Source organism: Malania oleifera, chromosome 9 (assembly GCF_029873635.1).
Source record: "Malania oleifera isolate guangnan ecotype guangnan chromosome 9, ASM2987363v1, whole genome shotgun sequence".
NCBI classification, from domain to species: Eukaryota; Viridiplantae; Streptophyta; class Magnoliopsida; order Santalales; family Ximeniaceae; genus Malania; species Malania oleifera.
Genome location: NC_080425.1, coordinates 91961311 through 91973871, shown reverse-complemented (window position 1 = coordinate 91973871; position 12561 = coordinate 91961311). Strand labels below are relative to the sequence as shown.

The 12561-nt window shown below is 33.8% G+C and overlaps 1 protein-coding gene across 1 annotated transcript in view; it reads left to right on the top strand.

The window, feature by feature from the left end:
• The window catches only part of LOC131163914 (flowering time control protein FY), a 47290-nt gene that overhangs the window by 6699 nt on the left and 28030 nt on the right, over positions 1-12561 (top strand). Inside the window, exons 3-12 of the mRNA XM_058120738.1 lie at positions 2042-2110; positions 2388-2492; positions 4274-4369; positions 4460-4542; positions 4649-4720; positions 4810-4907; positions 11121-11180; positions 11277-11337; positions 11416-11503; positions 11619-11682. Of these exons, the coding sequence (XP_057976721.1) occupies positions 2042-2110; positions 2388-2492; positions 4274-4369; positions 4460-4542; positions 4649-4720; positions 4810-4907; positions 11121-11180; positions 11277-11337; positions 11416-11503; positions 11619-11682 (796 nt within the window). The remainder of the gene's footprint in view (positions 1-2041; positions 2111-2387; positions 2493-4273; positions 4370-4459; positions 4543-4648; positions 4721-4809; positions 4908-11120; positions 11181-11276; positions 11338-11415; positions 11504-11618; positions 11683-12561) is intronic.

Below are 12561 nucleotides of genomic sequence, written 5' to 3'. Positions count from 1 at the left end.
TTCAGCTCTTTTTTTTTTGGCATTGTCCTGCGACCAATTTTGTGGGATGTGGCTTTGAGCATGGCAGGTTTGTATTTGGTGATTTTAGGTTTTAATTATTCAAGCGCTTTGGGCATAGACGGGTGTGAAGGGTTGTAGAAGTAGAAAAAAAGGGGTGGTTGGTTTGCGAAATCTTTCAACATTCTTGAGGAATGTGATGCCCATGGCAACTCATTCATACATTTGGTTGGGTGTTGGAATGGCATCTTAACATTCTTTGGAATGAAAGATTCCCACAAAACATGGGCATCTCATTCGCACCCTCCCATCCCATTCCCATGGGAAACCTACTTTTGGGACCATGCTTCACCATTTTGTTGGAATTCATGCCCCTAAGATATAATTTTTTTTTAATACATGCTATTATTATATTTTAAAAAATAAATTATTAATAAATCAAAAATAATATTATTATTGTGTTATAGTAAAAATGATGGCTAATATTTAGGAATCATTTGCCCTCAATTATTTCGGTTAACTGGATTATTCAAGTATTGAATTTGTTTTAATTTATGATTGTTGGAAATTTTAGGACATCGATTTCATTAACTACATAGTTTTATGAAAATAAAAATTTTCTTCATACATTGTTTATATACATGTCGGGTGCAGAATGGTCATTTTCTTGAACCTACAACAATTCCATGTTGAACCAAATGTTGACATGAGAATCCTGTAAACATTCTTGAGAATCTTTCAATGTGAGCGAAATGAATCCTGTAGACATTCTTGACTTACAACACGAACGAAATGAAAATATTCATGAGATGGATTCCCTAGAATGAGATTCCTAGTAATGTCAGTCCATGGTAATATTTTTGATGCCGCAAACTAAATGTCCGCTTCGGCTAATTTGTTCTACTGTGTTTTTGGATTGTATGGAGGGAGAGGAAGAGGAGGTTCGAGGGAATTGAAGTGTCTATTATAAAGAGTTATGTAAATTGCTTTCTTTTTGGGTTTCATGGAGGTGGTTCTACAGAGGATCTGTGGTTGATTTTATTGGTTTTTTAATCTTGTAAATGGTCTCTTATACTTGGGTTGGCACCCCCTTGGTGCCTTTTAATGACATTTTCCTTTGCTGACCAACCTCCAAAGCCTTCGTGAGCATCTTGATTAGAGCTTCCATGGAAATGATGCACCAATAGGGGGATAATTGATCGCCTTGCCTCAACCTTCCATTGGATTTGAAAAATCCTGTTTTCTTGATAAGAATAGGGAAACTAGGAGCGGGTATGCATTTCTATATCCAGAAGCATAACCCCATCTCTTTGAACATAAAAATGATGAAGTCCCAACTTATGTGGTCATAGGCCTTCTCTATATTAAGTTTGTGAAGTACGCCCCTCCGTCCACTTCTAGCTTGGGTGTCTACCACCTAATTAGACATAAGAACTGCATCAAGTTTGCAAGCACTTTCGCAAGAATTTTGTAGACACTCCTGATTAGGATATTGTTAAATTCATTTAAGATTTGATTTCCATATTGAAGATTCCCATTTAAGGCTTAGAAAGAAGCCATGTGAAGTAGGAATCAACATTCAACAATTGTTGCTGGTGGCATATTCGATATGAAGGAATTTTTTCTTGGTAAATTTTTTATCCTCTATCCTTTGTGATTATTTATCCTCTTTAATAGATCTGTTTTGTTAGCATTAAAAAAAAATGAAGAAATGGTTCAATACATACCTATTAATACGGGTAGGATGAAGCATCCTGCGATAAATGTTAGTTGATCTGTTACATTAGATGGTTATTTTCTATCTTGAACTTGTTTTTCAATTGTTAGTTGTTTTCTGGACACAATACCTTTCCAGTTTTCATTGTATTCTTGCTCCTTGCATCATTATTCCTTAGTTACTGAAAGAGAAATCATGCATCACTTTTTTTTTTTTTAAATTTTCTAATATGCACTCACTTTTCTAAGGAAGCTCATTTAATTGTTACTTTTTTTTTAATGAATTTCTATTAGAATTCAAGTAAGTCATAACCTTGATTTTTTGCAGGTCCGTATGTGGCAGAGGGATTCAAGAGACAGGACAATATTGCAACCTACTGCAGCTGCAGCCATTGATGTTAGTTGACATCATTTATTTTTATTCTGTGTCTGCTTATCCGTGAGACATTGTTAATAATTAGTAAGAACATGATAGTGGTGTATTTTGGGATGCTTTCATCTATAATGTGTGTATTTTAAGAATTAAGATTTTGTCAATTTCTTTTGTGGATTTTGTTATGGATATGTGAATTTAAAATTCAGTGCTATTTTTTTCAATTGCATCTTTGGAGATTTGATTTTTTATGTTCATCCTGTTTAAGCCCCACCCTTTCTCATGTTCATTGTTGACGCAGATGTTGCCGACAATCGCCTATTCAGATAATCCATCCACAAGCTTTGCCGCAAAGTTTGTTCATACATCTTTAAACAAAAACCGTTGTTCAATTAATAGGGTTTTGGTGAGTTTAATTTTTTTGTGCAGTAATTCATTGTGTCAGTGTATTAAATTTCCCATTTAGATGTTAAAATGTTTTGCTCTAAGGTACATCCATCTGTAAGATGCTTTTTCCAGTCTATGTTACAACTCACAAGGGTATGGACATGATTTTTGGTGTTCTACATAGAAAGACTTCTGTAGTACTTGAAGGCTCTGGCCATTACATATGCACCCAACTTGCATACATATATCTGGGTTTGACACAATAAAAGAAGTTGTAAATTGCAATTGAGTTATCATTGCTAGTTGTGATATAATAATAGGTGGTAAACTGTTTGATGAAATGTTCTAAAAGGCGCAATTGAGGTACGCCTTGACGCTCACCTTGGGACAAGGTGTGCCTAAAGTGACATAAGGATTAGTCACAAATTCCAAAGGCGAGTACATAGTACAGCAATGCTTATGCATTTGTGCAAATTCTGCACCTTATGTTCCTTTTGGATTAAAGCTTATGCATTTTGGGCGTGTAATTTTTAGTCCAGACTCCAGACTTGGTAAGTAGATTATGGGCAACAAAATTTAGTCAGTTCTACATATTTTCAGGCATGTATATGTGTTTAGGCATGTTCCAACCTGAATGTATCTCTAGACTCTTCAACCCAAACCTTTCCAAAACAAATTTGAGTTGCATCTTGGATCACGGACACAAATCGAACTTTGTAATGTTAGCATTGTTTACTCGAGTGTTAGAATGACTTTCAAGTAGTTCACAAATCATATTTGAATTTTTTTTTTCAAATTATGTTTGTAATTTTCTTCATTTTGTAATATATAAAATTAATTTATATTTTTTATATAAAAATAAATATCCCAGAAGGCTTATGCTTTAACTCCTTGATGCTTATGCCTCACTTCATTATGGTTAAAACACCTCGCATTACACCTTCACTTTTAAAACATCAGTTTGATGCACAGGATGTTGTAAAGAAATTGTTGAAAACAAATGCAAAACAAAAATTTTTAAACTCATCCTATCCAATAGTGTCTTGGTATGTTTGATTTGCTAAATGGGATCTTAGGATATAGATCTAGCATTTTGATTCTTTGTAAGAAGATAAAGGGGCTATGGAAAGAATTGCAACTGAATTGTCTCATCCAATTAAATTTATTTCTGAGACCCTAGGTCCACCTAGTGGGACTTTGGGCTTGGTTTGTTGTCATTGTTTGTACCCTTGGCCCACCTAATGAGACATAGATTTAAGGAACTGGTCTGAAGTGGATCTTCAATTATATTTAAGGTGCTGATTTGGAATGTGAATGAAACCAGTATCGTTGATCTCAGTTTATAGTTGGCGCTTCAATGGTTTGATTATTGCATATTTGACTTTTTTTTGTTGATGATGTGGCTTCATTTATTGTTTATTGGATTTATTTATTTATTTATTGTTCTTGATGTGGGCATCCATTTACCATATAATGAACCATATCTGATGGGTCACAAGTCTACACTGGACAGGAACCAAGGGCCAAATTGTTTGGTTGGGCACTTAGGCTTGATCCTTTTTGGGCTACCACACAAATAACTTCAATGAATTGCCATGTGGATTATTTTATTGGATTTTGGATGGTTGATCTGTTATATGAAAAATAAACAATTTTTTTTTTCTGTGTTTACTGTTCAAGGGCAGAATAAAACATTGTGTTTTTCTTATTTGAAAATTTATATTATCATGTCAATGATACCTTAGCTATGCTTTCCAAATGTTCTTAGTTCTGACTGCTGTCCCTTATCTTCTGTTGAAGTGGACTCCTTCTGGGAGACGCCTCATCACAGGTTCACAGAGTGGGGAATTCACCCTGTGGAATGGACAGTCGTTCAATTTTGAAATGATTCTTCAGGTTAGCAGTAGCATTCATTCTGGCTAAGTTGTTTGTTTACCAATTGGGGAAGAAGCTAAATTGATGTGTTTTTGGAACATCTGTTTGCAGGCTCATGATCAAGCTGTCAGGTCTATGGTTTGGAGTTACAATGAGAATTGGATGGTCACTGGGGATGATGGGGGCTCAATAAAGTAAAGTATCACAAACCATATCATATCTTGCTGTCCAGTGTTTCCTTTATCTTGGACTTGAACACATCTTTTATTCTGATGGCTTGGGTGTGTGGGGACTCCTTAGGTATTGGCAGAACAACTTAAACAATGTGAAGGCCAATAAATCTGCTCACAAAGAGTCAGTTCGTGACTTAAGGTGCTTATTAATGTTTTTGCACTATGATGATTTTTAATATTTTTTGTTCAAGGATTCAGCATTTACTTAAGTTTTGGCATTATGAACAGTTTCTGTAGGACAGATTTAAAGTTCTGCTCTTGCTCTGATGACACTACTGTAAAAGTTTGGGACTTTGCTCGCTGCCAGGAGGAGCGTTCATTATCTGGTAATGTGCTTTTGGATTTTAATAGACAAATAAATAATTTGGAATAGTATATTTTGATAATTTCTAATATAGGCTAGTTGTTTATTTATTTATTTATTATTTTTTAAAATCAGAAAATAAAATCTTATTAACAGGCGTCAAGGGGATGCCACCCAAGTATAAAAGATCACCCATACTGCGGATGTCACTAAAATCAGGAATTTGAAGGGGATCATTCGAAAACAATCCACTATGCCAGCTCAAAAAACAGACTAACTTATGTTGGACAAGAAGCAGGACCTTGGGAAGATCCTTGCTGGAAAATGATTAAGAAGAGTAGGGTCAAGGGATTGTTGGATTAAGTTAAAAATTTATTATATGTTTAGTGTTATTAGTAGAGTATTATGTGCATTTGGGGCTTGTTTGTAATATTTGTGTGTTCTAGGGGTATGTGTGTAATGCTAGTTAGTTTTAGGGATATGTGTGTAAGTTCTTGTGTTTAGAGGCTTTCTTATAAATATTTAGAGGCTTTCTTATAAATAGTGTGTGAAAATCATGATGTAGGCAGTTGATGAATTTGGATTGCTGATTGAACGTGAGTCTCACACCCCCCCCCCCCGGGGGGCGGGTTATATCCTCTGTCCTCCCTTCCCCTCCATTCCCCTCTTCTATTTTTTCTAATCTCTCCCATGGCTGCAGAACCTTGATGCTTCCCCTGCATCATTTGGTATCAGAGCCCAACCACAATCTCTTTCTTCCATTTCAATTCCTCCATCTTTTCCTTTCAATCTTCTTCTCCCCCCTCTTCTTCTTTTCTTCCTCCCCCCACTGTTTTGCAACTTCTATCTCCCTCTGCTGTTGCTTCTTCTCCTTCTCTTCTTCATCTTCATCTTCATCTTCCATTCTCTCCATTAATCACTCCCACTTCTAGTTAGTCTCTCATCCCATCATCTCTGCTCTGAAATTTCAGTATAAAAAAAACAAACAAACCACCAAAAGGCAGTTTCTGAACATTTTCTGAAATCCCAGCCATGTCCCCATTTGTTCGAACACCACTTTCCAGCCACCATTCTACAACACCACCCATCCCATTGAAAACAGAAACCTCCGAAACCTTTTACCTCAACATTGCATCACCATTCAAGTTGTGTACACGTGCTAGCCAAACATACTCCAGCCATCGGCCTTCAAGAATCCCTAGTGTCTTGTGTTTTTCTCATCACACCACCACCACCACTGTGCTCCCCACCCACTGATCTGCACTCACCTGAAGTTTCATCACTGGAATCTTGCTGCCAGCAAGGCAGCAACTTATGCGCTCCATGCGCGGGCGAAGAGCGTGAGAAAGTCTCCCAGAGTCTTCTGCAAGTTGTTGTCTTGTGAGAAATTGTCTGCAGGCATGATATTTTGAGTTTCTCTATGATAATTTGGTCAGCAGCTTGATATTTTTATTGTGGACACAATATATTGTAAGCAAGCGTGATAATTTGGCACAAAACCCTAGAAGTTGCCGCTGCCAGCATAAAAAATAAGGTTTTATCGCTGCAATTTGAGAGTTTTGTAAGTGAATTTGTTTCATTTCAGCAAGACACTCAAGATCTAAGGTGAATTGAAGATATTTCTTGAAAATTAGGAGTCAGATTTATGGTTTTGCATGATTCGATTGAGAATTGTGGGCAAATGTGTTAAGAACTTTTGGTGATACATAGTTACAGTGTATATAAGTCTAGCAATATGGTGACAAATTATTGGACAAAGGAATGCCATTTATCATACCTTGGGCACAATTTTAAGCTTTTCCATACCTTTCTCAAGTGTGGAGAAACGGTTTGCAAAATTTTTATTGATGGAAAATGCCCAATTAATGTGGTTACCATATTGGAGTCACTCGAATGCAGCTTAATCCAGAACCTCACCAGTGCCTTAGGTGATATCTTTTGTTGATAACTCCACTATGCATGTTTGCGAGAGATGTTTGGTTCCTATCCAAATGGGTGAGTCTTTGGCTAATGTTTGGTGTGATATCCTAGCTATGAAGATTGGCCATGTACTTCTAGGTTCTCCTTGGTTGGATAATTTGGGTGTGACTCAAGGACATGAGAACACATGTCTTCTATTAAAATGGAAAGAAAATCATTTTGAAGCTTGCTTTACCAACCAACCAAGACAAAGAATATGAGATTATTGATCATGTCAAAGTTACTCAACTTAAAGACACTACAAGTAAGGCAATGAATGTGTTTGAAGACATCCAAAGTTTTTTCAAACATTCATATTGTAGAGTTTGCCAACCCCGATGAGTTCATTGATGCTAATTCTCAATTCAAGTCGATGCTGCTGCTAAAGGATCATGGTTTCTTGTATCACTCAAGCGTTAGCTTTCAAAAAGTCCAAGTTTGCTTTTCCCTTTTGATACTCCCAACATTTCAAAATTCAAGGCTGAATTTTTTCTAGCTGGGGAAGAGTTGATGCAGGAAAAGAAGAAAGACCTTGGGGAGATCCTTGCTGGAAAATAATTAAGAAGAGTTGGGTCAAGAAATTTTTGGGTTAAGTTAGTAGTTTATTATATGTTTAGTTTAATCAGTAGAGTATTATGTACATTTGGGGACTTGTTTGTAATATTTGTGTATTCTAGGAGTATGCTTGTAATGCTATGCAGTTTTAGGGGTATGTGTGTAATTTCATGTGTTTAGAGGCTTTCTTATAAATAGCGTGTGAAAGCCATGATGTGTGCAGTTGTTGATGAATTTGAATTGTTTATTGAACACGAGTTCCACCCCTAGTATCTCATCTTTCCTCCCTTCCCTCCCTTCCTCTTCTATTTCTTGTAATCTCTCCCATGGCTGGAGAACCTTGATGCTGCCCCTGCATCACTAACAGAACCTTAGTAGTTGTTTTTAAAAATGAATTGATCATTCAGCATTTTTATAATTCAATTAGCATTATAATTAAGTTTATAAGTTAAAATGCGAATACTTGAAGTCATTTATAGAATTTTTATATTTTATTTGAAATTATAAAATGCGGAATACTATTATGACACAACATGAATATGGGAATGAGGAAAATCTTAAAATAATAAAATATAGGACAGGATGCATTGGACTACTCAAACTAGAAGTATCTAATGTTATGCTAAATATAATATATATTTTTTGATAAGTTATACTAAATATAATATATATGACAATGTGATGCATGTGCTTTGTATTTAGAAAAAAGTTGAGGGTATTGTTGTTTAAAGGTATGTTTTTTCTTAAAACATTTACAAAATTTGTATTTCTATAGAGATATGTAGTTATTTAATTTTATAAAATACATGTATGCTGCTTGTAAAATTATAGCTTTTTATATAGATAAGATGATGATTAGTTTTTTTTTTTTTTTTGTATAAAATTTTAATTTTTTATTTAAATGATATTTATCTTGATCTTGAGTCATACTTTTGATTTATTGAGTAATTGAAAAATATTTAATTCACACCCTAAAGTGTCACAAGGACTCTTTTAGAGCAGAGTTAATAATTTTAAAACATAGTTCTTATACGCATCAATTGCTAAACATTTATATAAATTGTTAATCACAGTCCAAAATCTTTTTAGTTGCATTTTTTGGTTAGATAAATCTAACCTCTGTTATGTAGAGGGCACTTCTCAGGTTTTTTCCTAATTTTATCTTCAAAAAGCAATTTATTGTTCATTTGGAGGACATTGGATGTTTCACAATAATTTTAAGAATGTTGGAGGGGCTTACCTATATTTTATTTATAATAGTATATGTGTCACATGTGTTGCACGTGATTGCATGAGAATGATTTTATATAAAGGCATTTATCCTACATTTCATAATAATTTCAGAAGATGTCAAAAAAATATATTTATTTTATTTTGATGTATACCTTTTATAAAATATTATAATACGATTATATTATTTTTAATTAAATATATATTTTTTGGGTTCAAATTGTAACCTATTCAAAATAAAAATTTAAATGTTATAAATTTTTCTTTAATTAAGTTTTTTGAGAAAGGTTTGTCTTATTTTAAGATAATAGTATTTTTATGTACAATATAATAAACACTATTCGTACTTTTATCATACTTTGTAATAGTTTCCCAAATGAAATTTGTTTTTTCAGGTTCAAGCATTTAACTTATTCAAGCTAGATATTACAAATATGATTTTATCTAATTTTGGTACTTTCTTTTAAAATATAATGATATTTTTATCGTAAACTCTTATACATAGTATTTATGCATTTTAACTAAATGGATTTTTTTAAAAAGTTTAAGGTTCAAACCATAACCTTTCTAAAATAAATTTTCTAAAAGTTTAATTTATCTCAATTTTTGTTAAATTTAATTCTCTTTAGGAATATTTTGTCCTACATTTAAAAGATAAAGGATATATATTTTTTTGTTCACATTCATCTTAATGCTGTTAATTTAATTCTTTTTAAGAACATTTCCCTTACTTTTAAAAGATAAGTATATTTTTTTCTCAGAATAATTTACAATATTTGTGATTTGTATTTAATTCATTTTAAGAATATTTTATCCTAGTACTTTAAAAGATAAGGATATTTTTTGTTCACAAAATGATTTATGATATTTGCACTTTTTTATATAGCATATTTTTAGATTGTGTTTTTTGCCCCCTGAATTGTGTGAATGGCATTAACATTTGATTTTTGGGCAGTTTGTACAAAATTTCCACTTGGTAGATTGTTTACATATTATGTCATCTTTGGCTGCTTTTCTTTCATTCCATTTCATTTATCATCAGGTTCTCATTGTTGGATGTTTAGCTAATTTATTCAAATAACTGCTCAGAGTAGTTCCATATTGCCTCACAATGTCCAAAGTAATAATTTCTAAAGCAGTTGTTTTGATCATTTGGGTGTCCATTTCACCGTTTAGATGTCTTATTCAGTAATCTGAGATTCTAAAATTATCAACTTGAGAGACAAGTTGTGATAACACCGGATGCAGGAGAGTTTAGATTACTGTCTTCCTTGATTTGTGAGTAGATCGTCTTTCCTTCCACCCAGGCAAGGATATCTTCTTTCTAGCATTTAGGTACTCCACCCATTCATAAGGTTGTTCCCCCTTCTTTTATCTATATTTTGCACATTTATTGATGAGGTATTCATTGTTATTTTAATATGAAGCAACAGCAAGTTCTTCTCTCTTCTCTAGGCTTTGGTCTGGGTTGAGAATGTTAAATGATATTCATTGATATATGGGATTGGCTTTACTTTGTTGCAATTAAAGATATTTTAATGAACGAAAATTGCAGTAGAGAACTTTCTTTTGATTCATACCTGTGTTTATAGCATTTCTGTCTGCTCTAGTATTCCCGAGTATTAACTACAATGGGTATTTTGTATGTTTGAGTACTTTGAAAATTTGAATATAAATAGATTATGCTACTGACGATGCTTTTTGTGGTTGAAATTTTTATTTCTTTTCATTATCTCCTCATATGATTATCCTACTTTTTATTCATTAACATAATATTTAGGGTTGTCAATTTCTTAAATTGGTCACCATTTCATGCTGTTCATAATGTTGGCATCATTTTACTGCTTATTTGTTTGCCTATTTTCTTAGCAGTTGTGCCTGTCTTTTATTCAGCTGATTTACGTTTCAAGGCGCTTGCCTTCTCTATTATTATGTATTTGCATTTCAGTAATATGATATATAATTATTATCTGTTGGAAAACTCTTCTTTCCCATGTCCCTGAAAATAGTGCAGTGAATGACATGGGTGATCAGAAATAATCCATTTCTGGATTTGATCACAAGATACCCGATTGCGGTCAGGTTGAACTTGGGTCTAGGTTTAACTAGTCTGAGTTCCAAAAATCTGATCTAACATGATTAGGATGAGAGATTTTTTAGAACTTTATAAGCATATTTTAAGAGAATAAAATGGTGTTTCTTGGAAATTATAAAGAAGTTACAATTTCATATCTGGTTTGCATTTAGGCTTCTGGAATATATGGTTGAATTTTTTGAATTTGGATGGAACAATTCGTAAATTCAAGTACAAACTATGATCCTAAAATTGTTTTTTTGAACTCGAATCTTGTTAAGTATTTAGCATTTAATCCATTTAGAGGCATACTTTACAATATAAGAGGATTTATATCTGCGTTAGTTTGTGTTTCATATGCTTTAAGCATGTATGAAATAATCTAAGAGTTTTCATATGTGATTTGAACTCAGGCAGGCCATGGCTGGGATGTGAAGAGTGTTGACTGGCACCCCACAAAGTCTTTATTAGTTTCAGGTGTGTAATTTGTAACTGTCTTGGGAACTTCTTTGTTAAATCTTCTTGTAAGTCATGGCTGCCATACTCATTGCCATTTTTTCTGGTGCTTCATAGGTGGGAAAGACAATCTTGTGAAACTTTGGGATGCTAAAACAGGGAGGGAGCTTTGTTCATTGTGAGTGCAGTGTTTCAAAGGCCAAACTTTTTTGTTTATTTGTTGATTTCTTTTGAGAATTCATGCATGGTTTTGCAGCCATGGCCACAAAAATACTGTGCTTTGTGTCAAATGGAATCAAAATGGCAATTGGGTGCTAACTGCTTCGAAAGATCAAATCATCAAGGTGACCCTTTTTTGTTTTTGTATGAAGCTTTTGTTCAATTTGAATGGGTTTTGGGTTGGATCCTTTTTCTTCTATTGCTGAATGATTATGTGGATGTTTCACTATGAATATGCAGCTTTATGACATACGGACTATGAAGGAGCTTGAATCTTTCCGTGGACATCGGAAGGATGTGACTGGTTTGTGACAATCTTATGTTCATTCATGCCTTATGTGAGATGGGAACATAAATATTTGCTGACTATTTATTATGTCTTCACTTATGCTGCATACATGTAAATGTTTTAATTAAATTTAAATGCAACTTCACTATAATTTTTTGATTACAAAAGAAATTTTGTTAATAGGGAGGAAGAGAAACTACAATCATCTGGAGAACAAGAAGTTCTCATGCAAAAACCAAAAGAAAGTAGAAAAGAAAATAAAATGAAAATATAACACAACTAAGACAAAAATCCCCTTTTCAACCCTTTCCCGTCATAATTAATTGAGCACTGTAAATTAGCTAGTTCATGTAGACCTTTTGTTGTCTTACTCTTACCACCTTCCAGCCAATCCTTATTGCCTCCAGCATCAGACAACCATAATCTCATCTTCTCCTTCAGTTGTTGAACGTTCATATCCTTTATACTAACATCCTTCACAGAAGATGCAGGGGGAGGCTAAATATCATCCTGTTTGTTATCATTCACCTGATTTTTTTTTTTTTATCCAACCCCTCATTTCCAAAGAGAGGAACACCTTCTAGACCTTTTATCATGGTTAAACACGTGACAAATATCACCCAATACATTCGATGGATCAGAGTTGTTTCATAATTCTTGGCAAAATTCATCCAGAAACAATCCGTCATCACATGTGAGCGTACTATTAGAATTATTATTGTCTTCACAAGCTTCACCTTAATTCTTTTAAACCTCTACTCCCTCCCCCCCCACCTTCTCATCTTATGCCACTTTCACCTCCATTGGACTCTCCACAAGAATGAAGATAGAATCCTCTCTTTCCTTTCTAAAGATTTAGCTGTCCTTACATCAGAATTAATTAATCTCTTCAGG